This window comes from Genypterus blacodes, unplaced genomic scaffold, assembly GCF_046128005.1.
Source record: "Genypterus blacodes isolate CSIRO-AG114 ecotype Tasmania unplaced genomic scaffold, CSIRO-AGI_Gbla_v1 ptg000176l_1, whole genome shotgun sequence".
NCBI classification, from domain to species: domain Eukaryota; kingdom Metazoa; phylum Chordata; class Actinopteri; order Ophidiiformes; family Ophidiidae; genus Genypterus; species Genypterus blacodes.
The window spans coordinates 746,934-770,623 of record NW_027466977.1 but is presented as its reverse complement, the minus strand read 5'-3'; the positions used below and the strand labels follow the sequence as shown (position 1 = coordinate 770,623).

Here is a 23,690-nt window from a genome sequence, read left to right as displayed (position 1 = left end):
ACCAGTAATTGTGGAGCCTGGGGTTAAAACATGTGGCTTATGTTACAGTGAGGATTCCAACATCTATTACATTTTTCTTCTACTTCTGTGTACATTTCAGCCAATCTGGATTTAGAAAAATGGACCCTGTGTACGACCTTAAAATGGATCAGAGCAGGAAGAGCACAGGACCAGACAGTATGTAGATTGTGTATGACTTCGTCCCACCAGTCTATGTCTAGATGGAGTTCAAGCTCAGCCTCCCAGGGAGCCCCTGTTTTGGAATTAGATAGGTCCCAGAGGTCCAGAATGCGGCAATAGATCTCATAGATGGTCCCTCTTATTGGTGTCTTGAACGTAAGCAGGTCTTCCTGCATGAGTTGAGGGGGACGGGAAGGGAGGTTTTGGAAATTGCTGGCGGCAAAGTGTCTGATTTGGAAGTACTTCAATAATTGGTTAGCAGGTAGTCTATATTGAGTTGACAGATTGGGGAAGCTGTTAAAACTGCCGTCTGAGTACAAGTCAAGGAAACATTGTGTGCCTTTGTGGTGCCATGCTGAGAAAGAAAAGTCCAAGAATGATTGGGGCGGGGGGGGCAAACTAAACGACGCCGGGAGGATTCCAGTTCTTCATGATAAGTCTTCTAATGAGGTTAAACCGGTAAAAGTTACAGCCAAGGTGTATGGATCATTACTGAGCGTGATGTTTAGTTTAGTGGACCCAGGGGGCTGCGCTTGCAAATTTAAAGTGTTTCCTAATTGGTACCCAATCATTAGAGTATTAAGAGCAACAGGGTTTTCTGTGAACTGAGAGATCTTGGATAGGAGAGGAGTATATTACGGCAGCGGAGGAGGAGGAATAGGAGCAGGATTTGGCTTCCATTCTGCACCAGGGTAGCTCAGGAGAGTTAACCCAGTAGTGTAATTTATCAATATGAATTGCCCAGTAATAGGATTGTCGGTTTGGTAGGGCCAGACCCCCACTGAATTTACATCTTTGTAGTTGTGGTTTGCGTATCCCTGGGGGCTTCGGACCCCAAATGAAGGTGCTGATCATTTTGTCTAAAGAGTCAAAGGTTTAGGTAGGAACAGAGGAAGAAATTGAAACAGGTAAAGAAATCTCGGCAGAACATTCATTTTGATCAAGTTTATTTTCCCAATTAAGGAGTGGTAAGCTGTTCCATCTTAGAAAGTCAGATTTCAGGGTTGTGGTGAGTGCTGTGTGGTTGGCGGGCAGGGCAAGAATGTACGAGTCACATTTATGTCGAGATACTTCAACCCTGAGCTACTGAGATTAAAGGGGAAGTCTGTTTGGCAGAGCAGCAAACTTAAAAGTATTAATGGGGTAACATTCGCTCTTTGATTTATTGATTTTGTACCCAGAAAAACTGCTGAATGTGTCAAGGATGGACAGGACAGCAGGAAGACTAGATATGGGGTCAGTTAAGTAGAGCAACAAATCATCCGCATATAGCGATAGTCGATGTTCGACACCATTACGAATAAGGCCTTTAGAGAGAGTGAAGACTGTAAAGAGCCGGCCAGTGGTTCAATGGTCAGGGCAAAGAGGAGTGGGGATAAGGGACAGCCCTGGCTGGTCCCCTGATATGGTGTGGACGCTGGCCTGCGGTGATGAGTAAAGTAATCTAATCCACACACAAGTGCAATAACACTAAACAAAATGACACAGTGTGCTTAAAGATATTTATTTGGTAGGATTAAGCTGTTAAACATTTTAACCGATCTTAGAATAGGACCATCACCTAAGTGCTCAGAAAAGCAGTGATTATACAACACACATGTTTAGTGCACAAAATCTCCAACATCCCACCAATTAGAACCCTTATCATCTACACATTACAAGCAAAATGTCTTGTAAAATATATATGTGACATTTTCAGCACGTCTCTAAGCATCATACAGCGTTCAAAGCTATTTTCACCAGTGACCCTTGTTCAGTCTCAAACTCTACTGGTTACTGCCTGCTTGAACTGTGAACATGTCGTAATTGTGTAAATGATCTAAAGAGGCTTTAGATCAAGAAGGCAAAACGATTTAAGGAATCAGCAGAACGTTTGAAAATGTTACATTGTAAGGCAAGTTTGAAAGTGAATCATGTTATTTCTGAACTTCTCTGTGTGTTTTATCACTTGAATGTTATGAGATATTCAGGGCAAGCGTGGGAGTCATGGAAGATAACAAACATGTTTGGCCGAGCTGCGTTGTCCACCACGCTGTCGTACTGCTCGGTGGCGTTGGAACTCTTGTCCGGCGGCACAATTATGCCACTTCTTCCTACTGTGAAATCCCCCGTCAGCACGCGACACACGTACATGGACTTCTGTCCAAGGGCATCCGGCCTGGAATAGGTGTCGCCGGCAGAGTAACTAGCATTAACAGCAAAGTAAGTGCCATTGCCGTAACAGGTTGCTGAAAATGGGGAGAAGACCACATTAGTTTGGCTATTTTGTAACTACGTTTACAGGATCACAATACTCCCAAGGTCCTGTTCCAAGTTTTTTCATGTGTAAATAATAGTAACCAATAACAGGAGGTAACAATGATATATTCCCGTATATTTTTACTTTGGCTTGTAACCCTGTCATCATATATTCCCTCATAGCAGTGAAGCTGAATGATGAATGAGTCCCTGAACCTCTCACCGTTCTTTCCTGCGTAGCTCCTGTTGAAGCCACGTTTATTGATGACATCTATTGTGCTGCTGCAGGTGCCATGGAAGAGACGTCTCTCATTGTTCTGATGACCGTTTCTCTTCTCCATGTCCTTCTTTTTGATTTGAAGGCTCCTCCACAACGACTCGTTTTGAATTCTCTCCATCTAAGAGAGTGAAAATGTACATTTGTATACATTCTGTTGGGGCCACGTGTGTTTAACTGCTCTTCATGCAGGAAACCTCAACTTGTTATTTGTAGTATTAACTGGACCTTTCCCATTCATAAAAGTATGAAGTAAATATAATGTGATGGCTTCATAATGATGAATTTACTTCTACCTTCAGAACTGATTTGTTGCACGTGGCCTGAAACAGCGTCAGGACTTCCTTGTACTCTGGTGTTCCAGGCTGGATGGGGACGACAAGACAGGTGGAATTGCCTGGCATGGGATCCCAGTGATCAGGCAGTGGAGACTGTTGAGCTAGAAGAAAAATAAAACATTAAAGAGTGATCAGGTTGAAAAAATATAGGGTAAATAGTTTTTGATGTACTTTGATTTCTAACCTCACAGTGAGGCAATATTTCTTTAGATTGCAAAAAAAAAAATAAAATAAAAGCAGGTTTGCATTTGAAGGTGGACAGTAAGATACCTTGGAGTTTGTCAATCCGTTTGATCTGAAGGGTATTTCCCTGGGTGTCTGTGGCCGGCCCGTCTGGCATGGTGACCATGTAGTCCTGACCCAGGACTCTGACTTTCACTCTCTGATTCCTCTCCATTGCTTCCTCCAGCTTGAGGTTGGTGATTGAATCAAAACTCTGGAAGTTCTTCCCCTGCTGCTGGTACTGCCAGTCCACCAAGGTGGCGGTCATCTCTGCCCGAGCCTTCAGCTCATTTTCATCTTTTACCTCCCGCAGCATCTTATGTATCTCATTGGAAGCTTTCTGCACATCCTTGCTGAGTCCCTCAATCGTGACTACGGCTTGGGAATTCTTGTTTTCGATCCGAATGCTCACTCCCATGGTCTTCTGTATGTCAACGATGTGCTGGTGGTCTGTCTTGGAGAAGCTTAGGAGGGCGTTGTCCGTAATGCAGTTGCTGTTATGTTCCCCGGCAGTTAAGTCGTTGATCTGCTTCTCGGCGGAGTCGACTTTAGCTTGTGAATCTCCACAGATGTGAAAGCAGACAGGGTCCACTTTCTGGCCCTCAATGACAAAATCTCCTTGTGGCAACTTGTCAGCACTTACCCCTCCAAAATATGCTGAAAGAAGTAAGATGCCAGTAAGTGCAGTGTTTACAAATGAATGAACGTGTGTGTGTGTGTGTGTGTGATGTCGTTTGCCCTGAGCACCACCTTAAATCTGGGTATTAGGAATTACCATCCTTGTATTTAGAGCCAGGTGAGCATTTTATATTCAACACTATAATATAAAATATAGGCATGTCCCTTACTTACATTTGAGTTTGGAACCAAAATTTGCCAAACTTTGCAAGAGGCCAGCTTTATCCTTCGGGTCAGCAGTTTGTTTTTGCTGCATGCTGCTGTAGAATTCCTTCAGCATGGGCTGCTGAAATATAACTATCCGGATCGTCTTCAGGCTGCTGGACGTGTTTTGGTTCAACACATCAACCACAGCATCCAACATGGCATCCGCCACCTGCCTGGCATGTACATTACCTTGACCTAAAATGGCAGCACAGCAGTCGATAATTTGAATGGCGGTAAAAGCAAATTTTTAGCAGAACGAGAATAACAACAGGTCTGTAAAAATCACGGTGAAAAGCTATCTAACATTTCATGACTTTCTTAGACTTCATTTGATGTTGATGTATGATGATTGGAATCCTACTTTAAACAGTAAATCTGTTAATAAACCCAGACCAACACAGTTTTATTCTTGAGCCATAAGGGAGCAGCCACAGATCTCACCTGTGCCGATGGCAGGAAAGGAGACAGATGTGTGAGAGTGCTTCACACACATTTGGAGAGCGTCTCTCACAGCTGCGTGTATTTTTTGCGGTTTGGTCTGTCCGACCAGGTGGAGGATCTTCTTACACTGTAGGTTGCCTGCCTGAGTCATTATCATGACTTGTTTAGCCTGAGCAACTAAAGGTGAAGAGAGTGTAAAGGGAGATTTGAACCATGAGGACCACAAACATCTGCAGGGCTGTGTTTAGGTAAGATCAAATTCAGTTTTACAATGGTTCCTGTCCTACAGATGAAAGAATGGAATGAATGAAAAGCTTAAGAAAAGATTGAGAACTCAATACTGCATGTTACTGCAAGGTATGAAATAGTCCATTTACGATTGTGTTGCCACACAACATTTAAGAGAGATAAACAACCCTGCATGACTGGACTTCACCTCTACAGTGGATGGAATGCACCGCTAAAACCGGTTGCCATTTACGAGAAACTCCAAAGTGTCACTCTGGGCATTAACCCAGCGTGGATGTGAATTTCCTTGTTGAATAGTAATCATGTTAGTTTCTATTCTGATTTGGAAGCCTAAGGTGTTAATGTAAAGTATTTTACCGAGGGTTTGGCATTCTGCTTCTACAGTCGGACCAGCTGCATCCAGAATAGCCTTCGATACGCCTAAAGGACAGAAAGACAGAATAAAACCAACAAACCAGCTTTATCTCAGCTACTGTTGAGCTACAGTAGCTTGAGGTCACATTCATGTACTGTGGACTTGGAGTTGGTTATCATCTACCTGACTTGAGAGAGAAACCTTCATTGGAGGAGTTGACAACGACATCAGTGGTCTCCTTTGTTATGTCCCCTGTGACCACCTGTATGTCCACACTTCCCATTTTGGTCTCGTGCTTTCCTGAGCTTGAGATGATTTTAGAAAAGGGACCTTGCAGGAAGAAAGACAAATAAAGTTTAGTTGAAGACGTTTCAATCCACAAATCAACGTTCACTCAGGTGAAACAAGTATTTCACAAACAAACAAATGACAAAACAGTATTTATATGTTTGCAGATTACAGGGTTACTACAATGTAGCCTACCTGGGGTTTGTGAGGAGGTTGTAGGCACTGGACCCCCTGAGGCACCGGCTAGCGGTTTCTTAAATTCGTCACCAAACGCCTGGAGAAAGAATTAAACCGCAAAAAAGGCACAGAATTTAGATTTTTTGCAAGCTCCTCTCCACTAGCCGCTCAATTGTCCTTGATCCACTAACATTTACTACACAGCACTTGTGCTAGGATGCTACAAGTAGGATAACAGTAAGACTGTAACAATAACCACAAAACATTTCAAGCCATGCTACGTACAGAATACTAAGCAAACAGAGACTAAGCAGAGAGGACGCATACGAGACTGGAAAATAGATTTGTACTCTTTGTGCAAGCGTGAACATGGCTGCTAGCCATAGCTGGTACATCTGTAGGAAGTACACCCCAACACAACAGTGTCAAGCTCTGAAGCCAACTTTGATGTCATCAACTGAACAAGGTGATGCCATCGAACTAACAAGAACGCATCCAATAAACAAAGCCACAACAGTGACGTTAAACTACATTTCAACAATGTTATCGTAAGCGCATCCCCTTGGTCCGCAACATCCACCTGTTCCCATTCTTGGACTACCTGCTAACCAATTATTGAAGTACTTCCAAATCAGACACTGCCTCCAGCACTTTCCAAAACTTCCCTTCCCCTACCCCTCAACTCATTTGGGAAGACCTGCTAACATTCAAGACTCTGGGGAATCTAATTCCAAAACAGGGGCTCCCTGGGAGGCTGAGCTCAAACGCCATCTAGACATAGACTGGTGGGACGAAGTCATACGCAATCTACATACTGTTTTGTCCTGTGCTCGTCTCGCTCTCATCCAGTTTAAGGTCGTACACAGGGTTCATTTTTCTAAATCCAGATTGGCCGAAATGTACACAGAAGTAGAAGACAACTGTAATAGATGTTCGAATCCTCAGTCCGGTTACTTCAGCACATAGTCTACCATATTGGGATAGCAAGTCCAACCCTCCCCTCTAAATTTAGAATTTTCTTCGGACTAAATTGTCCTAATTAAGCTGAGTTGTATGTTTATCTCCAGGCATTATCTGCTGTCATTGGGCGAGACCTCTCCTCTCTTCTTAAACTGCCTCAGTGGAGGCAAATCTACTGACCAAATCTAGAAGCTTGTCATTGCCCCCCTTCTTCAGCGTAGATTTGTCACCTCAAAATACTGATGTCATCTAAATGCCAATGTCACCCAATAAACATGATGTCATCACAGTGTTACAACCGTGATGTCAACCTTGTTTTTTTTACTTGTTTCTTTACCTGGATTGTCTGTAGGTCAGTTGGGTACAGGACGATGACTACCTTCTTCAGGTGCTTAGGATGTTTCTTAGTGCTGAACTCCAGGATTTCATTCAACATTATAGAGGCTACAAGGTCTTTGGGAAAACCCAGGTTCCCTGTGCCCACGGCAGGGAAGGTTATGGAGGTCTGACGACTGGCTTCCGCCTTACTCAAGCAATCCTTGAAAATGCCAGTCAGTATCTGTAAGTCATACAAAAGATTTAATGTCTAGATTGTGAGCATTTATAGATGTTGCCAGTGGAAAAGAGTACACACATTTCTCACATGGTTTCACTTTACCTTCTCAGATTGTCCTTGCCCATTGTCCCAAGAAGGCGCCACCGCATGAAAGATTTGACTGCTCATCAGTTCACATCCATTAGTGACAATAATGTCGCCAACATTTCCACTAGGTTGCTGTTGATTTATCAACTGCTGAAGTTTGCGTCCGGCGGCAGTGAAGATTGCATTTGAGATAGCTCCTCTGCCCAGTACGAGATCTTCACTCACAGTATTAACTGTCACCTCAGTCTAAGAAAACACAAAATTTTCAGTTGTGCATTATAGTTATGAAAAGCCAGAACATATTTTTAAAGTTATCAATCTAATCTGCAGGAATACCATACCCTTAAAATCAATGAATAAATGATGTATTACTGTGATTATTACATTTTACATCTGAGACAGTAAAAGATGCAAATTACCGTGGATTTCTCAATATTCCCTTTCATCAGAGTGACGTCCACACCCTCTTTGGTCAGCACCTGATTCAGAATGTTTGGATCCAGAGCTACATGGCGCACAGGTGGTGGAGGCCGGGTGACTTTGGTGAAAGGATTGTGCTGAGAATGAGTGACTCCATGATTCCCAAACACCTGCTTGACAGCATCCTCCATAGCCTGAACAGCACTGTCTTCGTTGTTTACCAAATGGATCCACTTAAGGGTGTTGTCATCATCGGCACCGTCACAATATGATTTTACTGCTTTGATGATGGTGTTTGCACACAAGTTGAGAGGAAACCCCTGGTTTCTGCTGATGGCAGGCAAAGCCACAGAGTCACAGTTACTCCTTTCAGCCAGGTACAAGATTTCCTGAATAGTTTTTCTCAACTGGGTCACAGCCAATTTATCATCATCTTGCTTATAAGTGGGTCCCGCTGCGTGAATGATTTTTTTGCAGTTAAGTCGTCCCCCTGCTCCAGTTATTACACAGTCTCCATACCTGAGCTTCCCATCTTGATGAATTATTCTGTCACATTCATCCTGCAACTGAGGGCCAGCAGCATCCAAAAGTGCTTTGGAAAGACCACTTTGAAGTTTCAAGTCTGTAGTAGCACTGTTGGCAACAGCATGCACTGGGAAGCTGCACATATCACTTTTGCAGACAGTGATAGTCACTCCGTCTGGTGTCTGACACTGGTATACAGGTTGTATAAGGCCGGGGGCGCCCTGTCCACTACTAGTCTGATCAACCAACTGGACCAAGCAACCAGTATCATTCATAATTACGGGAAGGTACATCTTTTCTTTTTCTTGGAAGAACTTCTTCACTCCAGCCTTGGTGACACTTAAGCTTTGAAAGAATAGAGAGGAGACCAAGTCTGCAAAGAAGGACTTGCAATTTGTGACATTTGCACGAGAACCTCTTAGATAGATTGCCCCGTTCCCAAAAGAGACCTCCACTTTGTCTTTCATTTGTTCCAACCACAAGCTCTTGTTCTTTTCAATGTATTTGACTTTGATGTTGGGCTTGACCTCAACAGTTTCTGTAATTTCAGCATTCTGTTGTAAGAAGTCATCGAGTTCATGGCTAACCTTCTCAACAATGGCCTTGTAGCCAGATACCACTACTTGCTGACCTTTGGTCTGAATCAGAATTTTTTTGGATGAATCCTTGTTGTCATTCTTAGAAAGCACCAGGTAGTGCCACTCTTTCTTCTTCAGGACATTAACATCTTCGACATCAATGCATTCAGATATCAGCAGCCTTTTCAAATGGTCTTCAGCATCATTCAATTCTTGGTCTGAACCAGCAAGAAGCTGCACCCTTTGGCCATTAATCTCAAGTGCAGCATTTATTCCGCTGGATGTGAGGAGAGCCTGTGTGATCTCATTTTGTGGTTCACCCTTCAAAAAGTCGAGCACAGACGGATCCATTACTAAATTCTGCCGCTTCAGCACCAGAACTGCATTTAATATCCCTTTGTCTATACCAAAGACTTCCTCCTTTAAGCCATTTACCATCAACTTTTGGCTCTCATTATTGTATGACATCTTGACTTCTGGGTAATCAAGTAGCAGCCTGTCCTTCAGACCATCTTGACACAGGATGAGGAAAATAGATTGTGGCACTTCAATCTCATGTGTTTTACTAAATTTCTCCCTGTGGACCCTTTTGGCAATCTTGTTTAGGACATCACGAAGACCCCGCTCTAGTCTCTCGACATCATCCACAAGACCGACAACTGACAGGACTCCATTGGCCTGGTCAGGCACTACATCAACACACTCTCTCTGCAGCACTTCTCTGATCCTCCATTCACACTCCTCCCATGCATCTGCTTCGGGATGGAATTTCTGGGACTTAAATCTAGACAGGGTTTGTGCAAAAGCAGCTCTCATTGTATCCTTCCAGTCTTTAATGTCCTTGGCTGTTTGCCTTAGCAGGGATGGTAGTGGAATCAAGCGCACAGTAGATTCTTGAAAATCTAATTTGCAAAAGTGTTTCTCCAGATCACTTTGAATGGTCTGTACTGCTTTAGGATTGCCACTGAGGTATTTAGACACGGCACTGTCGATGCTCTCAGAAAGGGCAGCAGGGAGTTTCGGTGGAGGCTTGCTTTCTCCGTAGAGGGCCGTTCCCAAACATTCATAGAAAGGATAAACCTTGATCGCTTCCTGATTGATGTGATGCTGCTTATTCAGGATTTTGTGAACAGCTAGTCAGAGGAGTGAGAAAACATAATGCCACATTACATCAAACCCAATATTGTCTGAAATTCAAATGAAGGCAATTTGTGATGTAGTTTAATGGAAATCTTCAGATTAATCCATCATATATTGATTTAGTGTAACTGCGCTACCTTGGGGGGTTTTAAAGGTGATGACAGTAGACTGATCCTCTTCATTCAGCCGAACATTTTCAACCTCCCCGCCTTCAATCTCAAAATATAGAAGGAGGGCTTCTTCATTGACATTTTGGGTTGATTCGATTGTAGCTTGGGCTGTGACTTCAAGAGGTCGGACTGATAATCCTTTAGCTTTGAAGATCCTGTTGGTGGGGCATCTTGCAATGAAATCCACGTTCTCTGTCGAATCAGGATATAGTTAAGGCTGTTAGGCACTATAACATTCATTAAATAATGGAAACAGTAAGCAGCATGTTTGTTTTCATTTTTTCTGGAATATGCTGTTATTATTAACTTTTTACATAAAATGAAACCATTTCAAGGATAAACATCACAACTTTAACACACACACACACAGACACACACACACACACACACACACACACACACACACACACACACACACACACACACACACACACACACACAAAAACACACAGGGCTACCTTGTCCACTCTTGAAAGTCACCACAGCAGAGCTCATAGCAGGAATGGCCTCAACACTCCAGTCATGGGTAGCATTTGGAGAGTCAGAACTTTTCAAAATGTTCTCCACGATCATCTCCAAAAATTCCTTGTTAAAATTCAATGGAATGTTTCCTAAAACAGCTGAGGTGGAACACAGCTCCTCATCGCAGCTCTCTGCCTCTTCCTTAGTTTCAGGTACAAGTGTGCAGCCATCTGCACTTGGCTGTTTGTTGTTAACAGCAACATCAGCTGGAAATAAAAGATGGGGGGGGGAAAGGAATAAAAAACTGTTTAATCAGGTGAGATAATTAAATAATATGCAAGAATCAACGCAAGCATGTGAATATGGATAGGATCTGTGTATTTCAAATCATAATCTGAGTATTTGCAACCCCCCACCTTCTAGAATGATGATATTAATATAGAATAGCCAGTGTAGTTTTCAATCTATCCAGCCTGTTTGTGCTTATATCTAAGAGGACAAATTGGCTCTGTTGACGTTTCTTAGTCCAAGGGAAGGGAACTGCAATAGGCTAGTAATGCACTATGTGGGAATTGTAGCAAATCTCCGTTTCCTCAACCCTCAACCTGTGTCTGCTGTGTGAAACATCTATAGTGATCTCGGAGGTTAAGAGTGATAAGGGTTTAACAAGCACCCAAAGGCTTCAATATGTTTTCCACAGTCATGGGAGTTAGTAAAAGGGAGGAAAAGTGTTTGTACATATGTTTCTGCTTTAAGTCAGTATGCATCATCCCCCACATCTGTTGGAGGGGCACCTGGAAGGGGACGGTGGATTTCCACCACCTTACCTTTTGATTTCTCCAACCATGCCAGACACACTTGGTTGGCTGCATCGGGGTGTGAAGGTTAGGTAGGACTACTTTTCTTGTACCGAACGATTAATCCCAACGCTCCAAAATGAACTTCTGGCTTCTCCCCAACCGAGTAGAATGAGGTGATTATACAAACACAACTTCTGCACGAAACGGGGTTAAGTTGTACAAATCTATTGTAGGTCCAGTCATTGACAAATTTGACATTCTGGGGTGGTCCCATTCATGATGTCAATAACTGTGACATGCTACGGTGGTGATGTCATTAACAACTGTGACATGCAAGAGTGATGATGTCATTAACGACTGGGTGGTTCCATTCATGCGTCCCACTACTATAATGTGGGAATGTAAAAACAAACAATGTAAAAATGTAAATGAAATGAAAAGCACCGTATGCAAATGCCGGAGCCCTGGATGAGGTTTCTTGCAAGTTTGGAGGCAAACGGAGGAATGGTGCTGGTTGTATTGACGCTGTTTGCCATTTTAGATCCTCTTTTAATGTATTTATTTCGTACTGGTCTATTCAACAGATGTGCTTCTAGCTTATGAACCTTGAGAACTTTCATTTCTCACAGTCAGACATCCTTTCATTACTATGGTCTCTGAAGGAGAATGTTGATATCTTTAAAACCAAACATTTAGTCTATATCATTGCATTTATGTATTTGTCTATTCATATACCTTGTGTGTGGGTGGGGGGTGTTGCTGTATTGTGTGAAGCACTTTAATTGATTGAAGAACACAACCATATAAACACACACTCTCCAATTATAGTAGTACATTAGTAATGACAAAAATAATCATAAAAAGAGTAAATATAATAAAATAAATCTCTCTTAAGTCTCTGGTATTTGACATAAATTCAGCCACTCCCAGCCCCCAGTTTTCAGCCTGTGGGAAACACTGAACATTGTCCGAGCTTCATCTACTGACCACAGTGTTGCTTTTTGGGGACTATGTCTTTGCCTGTGGCTTCATCAGGTTGTATCTTCCGTTTTAGCGATGGCCTGTGATGGATCTCCCTTTGGTCATTATTACCTGATAAATTGATGAATGGTATGACTTGTTATAGTTTCTACCGTTAAGTAATGCAAATACAAATGTGTGTACTTTTGAGTCATATTGTTGATGGTTCCAAAAAAAGATATGCACAATTGATTTGTATAAAATTGTTAACGTGATTCTGATCCGACAAACCCAATCAGTCAATCAGTCAATCATTTACAAACCAAGAGGCTCTGTGTCATCGACATGTGACTGCACACACACACACACACACACAATGATAAACTCTTGATGATTCATCTTCCTCATAGTAATAAAACGTTATCAGTACTTACATGTTTGCTTGGGGTCATCAGGTGGAGTTTCCTGTAGAGCAAAAAGGAGCCAACTTCAGTTATATTTGCTTTTGATACTTTTTGCATGTGCTGTAATCAGGGTGTGGTACTATTGTCTGTCAGCCACTGAATCTCTGCAATACTTACAGCTAATCAGACCAACAGAGGGACCGAAACTGTTTGTAATAACACTGCCTCAAGGTTTATGACTCACCTCCTCAGTAAAATCTCAACATGTCTGTTGTTACATGGATGACAGCAACAGATTCCTACTTTGTTGTGAGGACCCTTAAGGTCTTGGAGGCCCCCGAGGGGTCAGCAGCAGACAAGAAACACTTCCATTTTGATAATCTACTCAACTGTAGTCCCACAGACAGAATATTAGCGCACTGACTACATTTCTGGATGTCTAGATAATGTCTGCAACTCCGTCTGGACTCTAGAGTAAGGTCTCTGATTCTACCTTTCATTGAATCTAACTGCTGAAAAGCTTTAAAACTATTGAAATGTTTCCACGTATGCATGAAATAGAATAAAATCTTTAAAAGATGTTCATCGTTCTATAACGGAGACCCAGATTGAACTCAGAAAAGGACAACATCATTCGTTCTAGTTTTACATTAATAGGTGGCAAAAAAAAGACTAATTCATGAAGATGTCATTGTTATTGTCAATTATTTACTGTTATTGTTTACTTACCTCGGCTGATTTCTCATCTTCCGGGAGGCAAACAGTCAACTTCAGCGCGCCTTTATCCAACATAAGTTCGTGGCCATGTTTCTCCAAAACTCTCTGTCGGGCTGCAGGAACACCACATTCAGACAAGCTCACTCAAATACACCGACACACTTTTTTTAAACCTTTTAAATGACTCGTGTTGATGCGAAAACACTGGGACGCAAACGCACCTTCATCTGTCCGGAAACGCACCACCGCCGTCCTGCTGCCATTTTCATACTCGATCTGACAATCACTGCCGTTTGCCTTCTTACTTTGGAAATACTTCACCAACTTGTTTTTCAGTTTAGGAATTTGGTTTTCTTCGATTTTGACGAGCAAACCGAACTCATAGACGCCGTCCATGGCGGCTGCGGCTCCGGTCTGACGCAGCAACTGGGGCAGTTTGCTTTCACTTTTGTTTCTCAGGAAATCAGAAGGGAGTTTTCTTTACGGGAAATGTTCCAGTGAAACCTATGCTCGAGTTAGCATACGGATAAGAAGAAACAACGCAGCTGTCCAATTAGATCGCGTTATATGAGGCGATACTGGCCTTAGAAGCCGCCCTCATTTCTGTTACTTTCACTTTTTGCCTTTCCTCGGTACTTTCCAGTCGACGGGTGGGTGAGTACGACTTAAACACTTATTTACTCGCTAACTACTTTCTTTCTTCTAAATGAGATACACGTATTTCTGTATGTTGTTGTTGTTGTTGTTGTTGAAATGTGTTTTATCGTCGAATCAACTTCCGGGATGTTACAGTTGCCGTGTAAAACACTGCGCGTTTGTTTCTGTGGAACACGCAGTTGCAACCACAAAACTGCTTTTAAGCGTAAATTGATCCATTTAGCTCCCAATGTTGTGTTATCGGAACACGCTCCCATAGATTAATTTAGTTTCAAACTATATTTGTTAGTAGGACGCACTTTGACATTAGAAGCTGTCTGTCTCCATCTACCGGAGAACAAAAGGTAAGAGTTACAGGGATTAAAAACAAGAATGTAATTTACAATAATCGAACAAAACACACATTAAAGTGAACGTATTTTCAAAATTAGACAAACGACTCACCACAAAAACTTACTTGTTAATGAAGCTTTTCTGATTCTGATATAACATTAATATACAATAGTGATGTCATCATACCAACAATTGTGATGTCATCAAACAAAGTGATGGCTTCCAAAAAAGTTAGTGAGGTCATCCAAACTACGCACAAGTAACCAAAATTTGTCAAAGTGGTTCCCAATGTATTCTTCTTTGATGCGCTGGTCTGCTTTGAGTCTGTTGTTTCTTTGACCTGTCAGTCATTACACAGTAGACTAGAAGATTATTAAAGAAAAAGGCATGGAACAGCATTAAGCATCAAATAGAAGAAGGTTTCACTGACTAATGTACTTTCTCCTCAGATTCAGACTGAGCGGGTGGGAGCCATGGCGAGTAAAAGTGACATCCCTCTCCACGGGGCCTCTGTTAATATTGTGAAGCGATGTGGGCCTGTGCTGGAAAATGTCCTTCAAAGCAAATTTGGATGTGTGGCTAAAATCCATGGAGTGGATTTTGAAAGGGATCCCAGCGCTGCACGGCACAGACCAACTGTTCAACATGAGGAGAGGTATGCGGTTGTTCTGCCTGCAGGTGTTAAGGTGTCAGTATGGAAGGCGGATCTCACTTCTTTCCAAGTTGACGGTGTAGTAAATGCCGCTAATGACCTCCTTCAGCATTATGGTGGTCTTGCTTCGGCGCTCTCTGAAGCTGGAGGCCCAGACATCCAGAGTGAATGTGATGAAGTCATTTCTCAGCGTGGGACACTGAAAACAGGTGATACAGCTGTCACTAAAGCTGGGAGACTACCATGCAAAATGATCATTCACGCTGTAGGCCCAAAACTACCATCACATCCGCTTCCTATCGACGTCTCCCATGCTGCACCTCTCCTTAAACGCGCGGTGCGTAACATCCTTGACACGGTTGAAATACATCACCTGCAGTCTGTTGCCATCCCTGCTTTGAGCTCTGGATTATTCAACTTCCCCCTGCAACGTTGTGCAGAAATCATAGTGGAAACTGTAAAAGACCACTATGCATTCAAGTCATCATTTCCGGTTCCCCAAGAGGTCCGCCTGGCAAACCACGACGAGCTGACGGTCAACGCAATGGAGGCAGCGTGTCGTCAGCTACTAGGCCCGCCCCCCATGTACAGCCAGGCAGTGGCAAACCCAAGGGGAGGAGCTTCCAATGCTTCGCCACACAAGGTCCAGCTTGGTGGAATTAGCCTGACACTGAAGAAGGGCAAGATTGAGGAACAGCAGGTAGGAAGTCTTCATTTATTAGTTTATTGGTTGTGTTTACATGTCGAACCAATGGTGAATTGATTAGAAGATTAATTTATCTACAGAGAATCATTTCTATATAGTCTCAAGTTGAGATAACCAATCATTTTGTGGTTACAGCTTCTTAAATGCCAGTAGTTGTTGGTACCATTGTAAGTTCAATACCTGGGGTTTCTATGAATATTTGATGACTTCCCTTATGGCTGTGGGGACTTGTACCCATGCATGTCCATAAGATCACAAAAGCTAACTTGTCCTGCTTGTCCCTGAATGTTACAGAGCAGCTCTACATTTGTGTGAACCTGTAAACAGACCTATAATCTGTGTGTTTGCCTCCTCACAGGCAGACGTCATCGTGAACACCGTGGGATCAAGAGATTTGAGCGTTGGTGAAATCTCCAAAGCTTTATCACAGAAGGCCGGTCGGGAAATGCAAAATGAAATGTATAAGTGTCACGGCAGTGACCATGTCCTGTTCACAAAAGGGTACAATCTGCGATGTAAACAGGTGTTTCACACTGTCTGTACCGCAAGTGGAGGGTACAAAGCTACCATGGTACAGTATCCCATAATCTATACAAACTATAATGTAACTATTCATAATGAAATTCACACTTGGATTACATAAAGTCTCTCTCTTTTTTTATTCCTAATCTTTAGATTCTCTCCAAGGCAGTAACCGAGTGCTTATGGATGGCAGTGTCAAACAAGCACAAGTCAATAGCCTTTCCAGCTATCGGCACTGGTAACCTTGGCATCAGTAGAAAGGAAGCTGCACAGATCATGGCAGACGCAGTGGTGGAGTTTGCACAGAAGTTCCCAGAGACACTCGACGTCTATTTTATCATATTTCCTCGTGACTATCAAACATTTGAGGTAAAGTCTCAACAGTACCAAAGCGTCACTGTCACATTGTTGTTGTTGTTCTTTGTTGATTCACTTGTTTTGGTCAGCAACGCCGGTACGGCCTCATTACTTCACTTCATCAGCTGTGTCATTAATATCTGTTTCCCTCATGAGATCATTTGTCGAATAAGGATTGTCAAAGAAACGTACTAATGGTCCTCTCCCTCTCCCTCTTTTTCTCTCTCTTCCTCCCTCTCTTTCTCTCTCTTCCTCCCTCTCCCTCTGCAGGCTTTTGAGCACCAGATGAGATCTCTCCACGCTAAGTCATCTCTTCCCAGCACTTCACATGGTAATTATGTTTTGGATTATTACACCTCATGTATCAAAGGGCTATTGCGTGATTCACAACATCACCTCCTCTTGGTCAGGGTTTGAGCTCAGAACCGAACCTGGCAGCAGAGCGCCCGGTGCACAGATCAGCCTGAGCAGCAACACGGATGAGAGCACACGCGAGGCAGAGCGATGGCTCAGCAGCCTTCTCGACAACTCCCATGGAACCGTCGTCATTCGCAACAACTTCGTCCAGTACTTTGGAAAGCGCGAGTTTCAGCAGCTGTCCCGTGAATCCGCAAAGGGCGTCGCCATTGAGGAGTTTTATCATCGCGGGTCTGCAGGTTTGATGTTAAGAGGAAATTCAGCGGAAGACCTGGTAGTTGTAGCGATGCAGGTGGAGGCCATGCTGTGTGAAGTTCAAAGGGAATTTGTCAAAGAGGAAGAGCGTGCCATGACACCCTATCCGACCAATGAAAGGAAGACTATGGAACGCTTTCAACCTGCATACACTGACAGAATGTCTCCCTTCAAAGATGTTCCACTGAAGATAGTGAGGGTATGTAACATAATACACCCAACATCTTAAACATGTGAAACCACTGCAAGAGAAAGTATTTTCATTTATTTTGTGGCCGTGAGAGTTTGATGGGGTGAAGCCCAACAAACTTACTGTTGTGGTTTCAGAGTCAACAATGTCACGTTTCTGTTAAGCCACTTATCACTACGCCGATGTTGTTCATTTTCATTTGTATTTAGGTGGACAAAGTGGAGATCCCTGCACTGAAGAAGATGTTTGAACTCAAGAGGAAGCAGATGGTCTCCAAAAAGCCATCACAAAGGATGTATCAGCGCGTACCTGCACAGTTCTGTAGCATGGTTTGCCAAATCGGCTTCCATGCCGAGTACGCTCCACCTGATGGTGAGATGAGGAATCCATTTGGTGTCCATATTGTGATTGAGTTGTTTCTGCTTGGTTGCAAGTTACTTTTCTTGTGTTCTTTAACCTGAAGCTTCACGACATTACGCTTATTCATCCTGGAAATGTTCAGTGCAAAGAGCAGGACAAATACTCAAATAGATGCATTGGAATTATATTAACTTTTTTTTTTGCGGTGCCTGTTTCTTTAAACTCAGATCCAGCGTTTGGAGACGGCATCTATTTCACCCGCAGTGTGAGATCAGCCTTGAAAACATGGAAGGACCTGGCTGCTGACGAGGAGTATCAGTACTTTGTGGAGGCTGAGGTGCTGACAGGAAACGCCACTGCTGGTAAACCAGATCTCATCACGCCCCCTGCTGTGGGTCAGGATCCATCTGTTGTGTTTGACAGCTTGAACGGACCACCTGACATCTCTGTTGTATTCAGCGGCTATCAGGCTCTGCCACAGTACATTATCATCTGTAAGAAGATCTGAACACACTCTTGTGGTTCCTCTGCATATACTGTACTTCAGGGAACCCTGATATATAAATGTTTCCAAGTGTGAAGGAAGAAATTGAAAATTACTTCCATTTAGATTTAGATTCCCAAGTAATGCTTTAGATTTGTTTTTCCTCTCACATGTAGTTCTTTCACACCAATCAGATTTCTCATGGCTGTAGATTGGCAGCAATTATTACAACCTTTTATGTTTATTTCTGTTTTGTAAGGTGCAATGATGAACTTGCTGTAGTTGATAGGAAGACGATGAAACATTACAGCTCATAATACTTTGATTCCTCCCTGTTTGAGGTTAGTGGACTGTTCCAGTGTTCAGACTGACATTCCTTCTCGATCATATCTCTTGAGTGATTAACATTAAAATAATCCAGTTGAATTCTGTGTCTCAGGCGATCACACTGAACAAACCTTTTCACGCTAACTGCAGCTCTGTTTTCCTTCACGTCATCCGCATGGCTGAACCGCAGCGAAGCCTGTGTACGGATGAGGTCTGACGTTAAACACTACAGGGGAATGATTGTACTTCACTTCATAAAAATGTTTAATTTACAACAGCAGAAATGTTCTCTCTCTTGTTCCATCTGAACTTTATACCAAAAAACACAAAGCCACACAACTCACAGGTCAGATCCCTTTGGCTGTGTGTAGGATTCATAAATGTCTTTAGATTCATACACATGTACTGACTGCCACTGTCTCTGGAAGTCAAACAAACATTAAATTGACGACTCTGCACATGAAGATGCTTTGGCTGATCTACAGCATGACTGACACATCATCACAAACAATGTTACAACATAGTCCCGTACAAAGATCACTCCTGATGCTACAGAGTGATCAAGCTGGTGTGTAGAAGAGGGCGTAAAGGTTAACCGCATCCAGTTTGCCAAATGCAAACACAGTGCAAGTGTGTGTGAACGCTAGCTGCCCGTTAAACCACTAGAGGGCGAACTAAGCCGGGTTAAGTGAGAAACCACAGACGTCTGCTCTCAAATGTTGCTGTGTTTTAAAGCACTAACGGAACAAACTCCACTTTAGCATCTCAGAAAGACATTAAAACAGGAGTTAGAGTTTGTGACTGAAGCTATTACAGCATCATTCTCATCCAAATCCATTTCAGTGCTCAGCTGCCGTGACGGTGACCACGTGTTGATCCACACGGCGTGACCGCCTCTCTCCCGGCCGTCCGATGCTCCATGATTCCAGTATTTACGGACGTTCTCCTACTGTATACAAATATCTAAACATGGTCACACACACATATACAGCATAACCGTACCTCTGTAAACGTCACACACGCACACTTACTCCACACACTCGGCTATCTCTGCACCGTCAACAAGCAGCGTGTGAATGATCCCGTCTCGTCTCTTCCCGCTGCTCACGGCCTTCACGCAGCAGTCGTGGTCGCCGATTGTGAAGTGCGTCTCTGTGCCGTCCTCCACAAACTCCCCCTGCAGAGAAAGAGTCAATATCAGTGGGACTGCTGTGTGTTTGAGGCCTTTGTACCCACAGGAGCTTCAGGATCAGAGGTGGAGCAGACACACACAGATGAATAAGTCTCCGTTCTTTGCTTTCAGGCTTTAGAACACTGTGACATCGTGAGATCAGCCACTGAAATCTAAACTCTCAGGTTGCTAATGTTACTTACTGCAGTCTCCAACTTCTGTCCATTACACCAAACATCCATGGTGTCTTTCTCTGCGAGAGAGAAAAGAGTAAATCAGTTCAACGTTGCCTGCCTGTTCACACATATACTGGACAAGATGCAATCCACACATTATTATGAGTTGGCCATTAAGTTTCCTGCTCAACCGAGGATGTTGAGTTTATCTCATCCTCCTGTGGTTACTCAGTAGGACAACAGTGTGAGGATGAAGTGTTTGTCTCTTCTTCTATCACTTCAACTTCTTTCCCTAAAGTAATAGAATGATTCTCCACTGCAGAGCAATGATTTTAAGAAATAAGTAGAAAATACACTAAAAATGTATCTCATGACAGTTGTTCCCTTTGTAGGATTTGATAATAACTGCAGCTCCCGATGTTTGTTGCTGATCAGGTTTCTTTGCTTCTTCCAGGACCAACAGGACCGGTCGGTGCCACAGCTTTGATATCAATCCTGCATTTGTGAAGCTGTTGTGTGCTTTTTGTTGAAGGTGATGAGGTCAGAATCTGAACAAAAACTAAATCTGCCCATTCTCAGCTTCACAAAGGTAAGATGTGTATTATTCCTGTCTTGTATTGTACGGGTGTCTCTAGTTAAGTGTATATTGCTTACTCAACGTTTAGCTCTTAAATTGTGTACATGCGCCAGTTGGTTTGCCATCAGATTAGTTTATAAACAGAGTGATTACAGAGGGATTAGCTGCTGAAGAGGGTGGTGATGGTGGTTTAAGCAGTTAATGAGCTCAGCCTAACACCAGAGAGGCAGAATGACCTGTGAATCTGCTGCACTGATCCACTGAGACTTCAGAACTGAACCCGGAACCAAAGAACCTTTACATCCACAGCAGTGAGTGAATGTTCACCCTCATGTAAACATTAGAGCAGTACTTAGACATTAACACAGGCTCACCCAGGACCACCCTGCAGTCGATGCCATCCAGGTTGAGTACCCAGGTGCTGGTGACCTTTGACCTGTTCTCCATGTACTTCTTCAGGCTCTTGCCGTTGATATCCAGTGTGTACTCGTAAGCAAACCCGCTCACCGCGTCGATGGTGATGGTGGCTTTGGTGCCTGAGCTGCCAACACTGAAGGTCTCTTTTCCCACGAGTTTGAACATCCAGTCCCGCCTCAGGATCTCCTGTGACACGGTGTAATAAAGGAACACTGACTGAGGAATTTAAAATTTAAATTAAGTCACTTTTTGTACAACTAAAGTCTCTACGCACCTTCCCATCCACGGAGATCACTCTCTTCCCTGTAGTGGTGCCGTGTTCAAACTCTATCCTGTGGACTCCATCACTCAGTCCCACCTCCCACACTCCGACGAGATCATTCGACATTCTAACTTCTTCCCAACCTGCTGGGAGAAGTAAATAAGAAATAGGATGTTTATGTTTCTGGGCCAACTGCGTTTTTAATCTGACTCCCCGGTGATTCCATGGCAGCTAGCTAGACAGGTAGCATCAGCTCAACAACGACGTTAGCGTGATTACATTCATTTCTATAGACATTTAAGTGTGTTTTATTACCGAACACACGACTATCCGACTACAACTAAGCGCGTATAGCTTTTAAAAAAATAAATAAAACAACATTAAAATAACAACAGTAGGTTTCGTTAAGGTTGTTTGTGTTACAACTTCCGGTATTGGGTTTTCCTTTCAAACTAGTACGTTGCCAAGTCCCTGACATGGATCGGGACTCTACTATAACCAGTCGTGTCGTCAGACACTACAATCCACTAACAATTATTAAATAATAAATAATGATAAAGATATATCATTTAAAAAGCAGCACGAATAACAATTGGTCCTGCTCTGATGCATGCTTGACCGACAACAGATGGGCTCGATCGACTTTTATTCTGAAATTACAACAGAAGTACTTGTACATTACTCAGACCCTGACTTGACTATTAGCACTCGCTGCTATCGTTACTTACTTTACCATGGGGATAATTGAAACTCGTGAACATCGCATATATACTTTGTGTTAAATGTCCGTTACCTTACTTGCGGCCTTTAGGTGAGAGCCCCGGCTCAACCTTTATCAAGCGCTCCGCTCTTTGTGTAGTTTAGTTAACGTGTTGTGAAAGCTAACCGGCTATAATTACACTGAGTCGTAGGAGCTGTGGCTTTCCTGTTACTATGGCAACATCAAACCGCCCCCGTGCCAGTTTTGACCCCGCCCACCCGGAGAGGCAGGCGTGCGACACAACAATCCGCTCCTTCCTCTGCGTGTTCCATTCTATAAACTGCTACATTAGTCACGATATATGAGATCATAGTAACAAAATTGTCTTTGAGATAAAAACGAATGGTAAGTCTGAACTAGAGCGCAACTCAGAGAGGGATAGAGGGATATTTGTTTAAATGTATGACCAGTGGTTAGACGGCCCATGTTATTTCTCTTGTCCTCAGCAAGAGGTCACAATATTCACCAGCCCCCAAAATCTTTAAAAAACCTCTACAATTGTGAAAACATTTATATCAAATCAAACATAAGGGTTATGAATGTATAAAACAATGCATGCCATGAAATTCTAAAAATATTTTCCATAGAAATCTGCCTATCAAAGTTGTGTCCTCTGTTTCCGTCAACTCCGTCAGATTTTGTCATAAACCTCATTAAATCAGGCAATAGCATGGTCAGCTATATCCCTGAGGGTCCCTTTTCATTCCCCTGGCTGTGGTGAATACATCAATACCACACATGGAATTTCTGCATCCCCATGGTCCAACAGCAAAGGTTAAGCCCAAGTGTGGCAAGAAGGATGTCTGTTTCTGCCCAGTTCAAGACATCATAGTGAAACTAATGGGAAATGCATCACCAGTCCAATCAAGAACAAGAGGGATCTACAGTTTTGCCCCTGATGTGATGGACTTCATAGAGCGTGAGCATGTCCGACGCCTGCTGCTCAAGGCATAAGTCCCTTGTGTGACTGCATTCATGCTTTAAAGCATAGTGTGTTTTTTCAATGTAAGCACCTCCTCAACACGTGTGTTCCTGCTCTCTTCTTTTTCCTAGTTTTGAAGTATGCCATGTTTTGCAGCATCACCTATGGCTGATTGTTAGCTTAATTACATTTCTTCACTTATTTTTAGGGTTAGGGTTATAGTTTGAAACGCTGTATTTACAGTTTGTTTATTTCAGTTAAATGAAAAATATGTTCAGTATAAGACAAGGAGTTGTTATTTATTAATCTATTGTCACTTCCATCTGTTTAAAAAAGCATTTGTTCATTAATCAGAAATGCAAATACAATTTTGTCAACTCCGTCAGTTTCCTGTCAACACCGTCAGATCTTTGTCAGCAACCTCAGATGTATGTTTTTGTAATTTTTCTGGGAAAAATTCTTTCTTCAGTTTTTGTTGTTTAAGTAATAAAGGATCATCAGATCTACTCCCTCTTGTGTCTTATTCCCTTAAGGATTTTTTTTCTTTAGTGGCAAAATAAAAGATAAAGTTTGAAAATGCAATTTTTTAGAAATCTGTGTATTCAGTGTATAACAGTGTGAAATTAAGCCGTTAGTTTATATATTATATTTTATTGCATATAAGAGTAACTAAACACTATTACAACATACATCAGAACTTAAGATTCTTGTTGGGC

At 42.7% G+C, this 23,690-nt stretch overlaps 3 protein-coding genes across 7 annotated transcripts; 1 reads left to right on the top strand and 2 right to left on the bottom strand.

Annotated features, from left to right (window-relative positions):
• Positions 1-1,665: 1,665 nt before the first annotated feature.
• parp14rs1 (poly(ADP-ribose) polymerase family member 14-related sequence 1) lies at positions 1,666-13,825 on the bottom strand. 2 transcript variants are annotated; one of them, XM_076167806.1, is made up of 18 exons: positions 13,651-13,825; positions 13,442-13,542; positions 12,743-12,773; positions 12,336-12,440; positions 10,545-10,814; positions 10,054-10,278; positions 7,673-9,909; positions 7,269-7,499; positions 6,948-7,169; positions 5,669-5,747; positions 5,369-5,515; positions 5,188-5,250; positions 4,582-4,758; positions 4,108-4,335; positions 3,304-3,912; positions 2,992-3,134; positions 2,642-2,816; positions 1,666-2,408 (listed from the first exon to the last, which is right to left on the bottom strand). In XM_076167806.1, exons 1-18 carry the CDS (start codon positions 13,823-13,825, stop codon positions 2,125-2,127), a joined length of 5,502 nt encoding a protein of 1,833 aa, XP_076023921.1. In that variant the 3' UTR covers positions 1,666-2,124. The 2 variants fall into 2 exon arrangements, with proteins under 2 accessions (XP_076023921.1, XP_076023922.1); XM_076167807.1 differs by lacking the exon at positions 12,336-12,440.
• A 119-nt stretch (positions 13,826-13,944) lies between these two features.
• parp9 (poly(ADP-ribose) polymerase family member 9) lies at positions 13,945-18,788 on the top strand. Of its 2 annotated transcripts, none has more exons than XM_076167808.1 (8): positions 13,945-14,083; positions 14,869-15,771; positions 16,136-16,348; positions 16,453-16,668; positions 16,927-16,987; positions 17,067-17,527; positions 17,728-17,890; positions 18,106-18,788. In XM_076167808.1, exons 2-8 carry the CDS (start codon positions 14,893-14,895, stop codon positions 18,384-18,386), a joined length of 2,274 nt encoding a protein of 757 aa, XP_076023923.1. In that variant the 5' UTR covers positions 13,945-14,083; positions 14,869-14,892; the 3' UTR covers positions 18,387-18,788. The 2 variants fall into 2 exon arrangements, with proteins under 2 accessions (XP_076023923.1, XP_076023924.1); XM_076167809.1 differs by having other exon boundaries at positions 13,976-14,087.
• On the bottom strand, positions 18,536-23,123 carry faima (Fas apoptotic inhibitory molecule a). Of its 3 annotated transcripts, none has more exons than XM_076167813.1 (6): positions 22,086-23,123; positions 21,305-21,435; positions 20,988-21,216; positions 20,064-20,113; positions 19,721-19,866; positions 18,536-19,638 (listed from the first exon to the last, which is right to left on the bottom strand). In XM_076167813.1, exons 2-6 carry the CDS (start codon positions 21,416-21,418, stop codon positions 19,536-19,538), a joined length of 642 nt encoding a protein of 213 aa, XP_076023928.1. In that variant the 5' UTR covers positions 21,419-21,435; positions 22,086-23,123; the 3' UTR covers positions 18,536-19,535. The 3 variants fall into 3 exon arrangements, with proteins under 3 accessions (XP_076023928.1, XP_076023926.1, XP_076023927.1); XM_076167811.1 differs by having other exon boundaries at positions 21,305-21,438; positions 22,086-23,122; XM_076167812.1 differs by lacking the exon at positions 22,086-23,123 and having other exon boundaries at positions 21,305-22,070.
• Between the last annotated feature and the right edge of the window lie 567 nt (positions 23,124-23,690).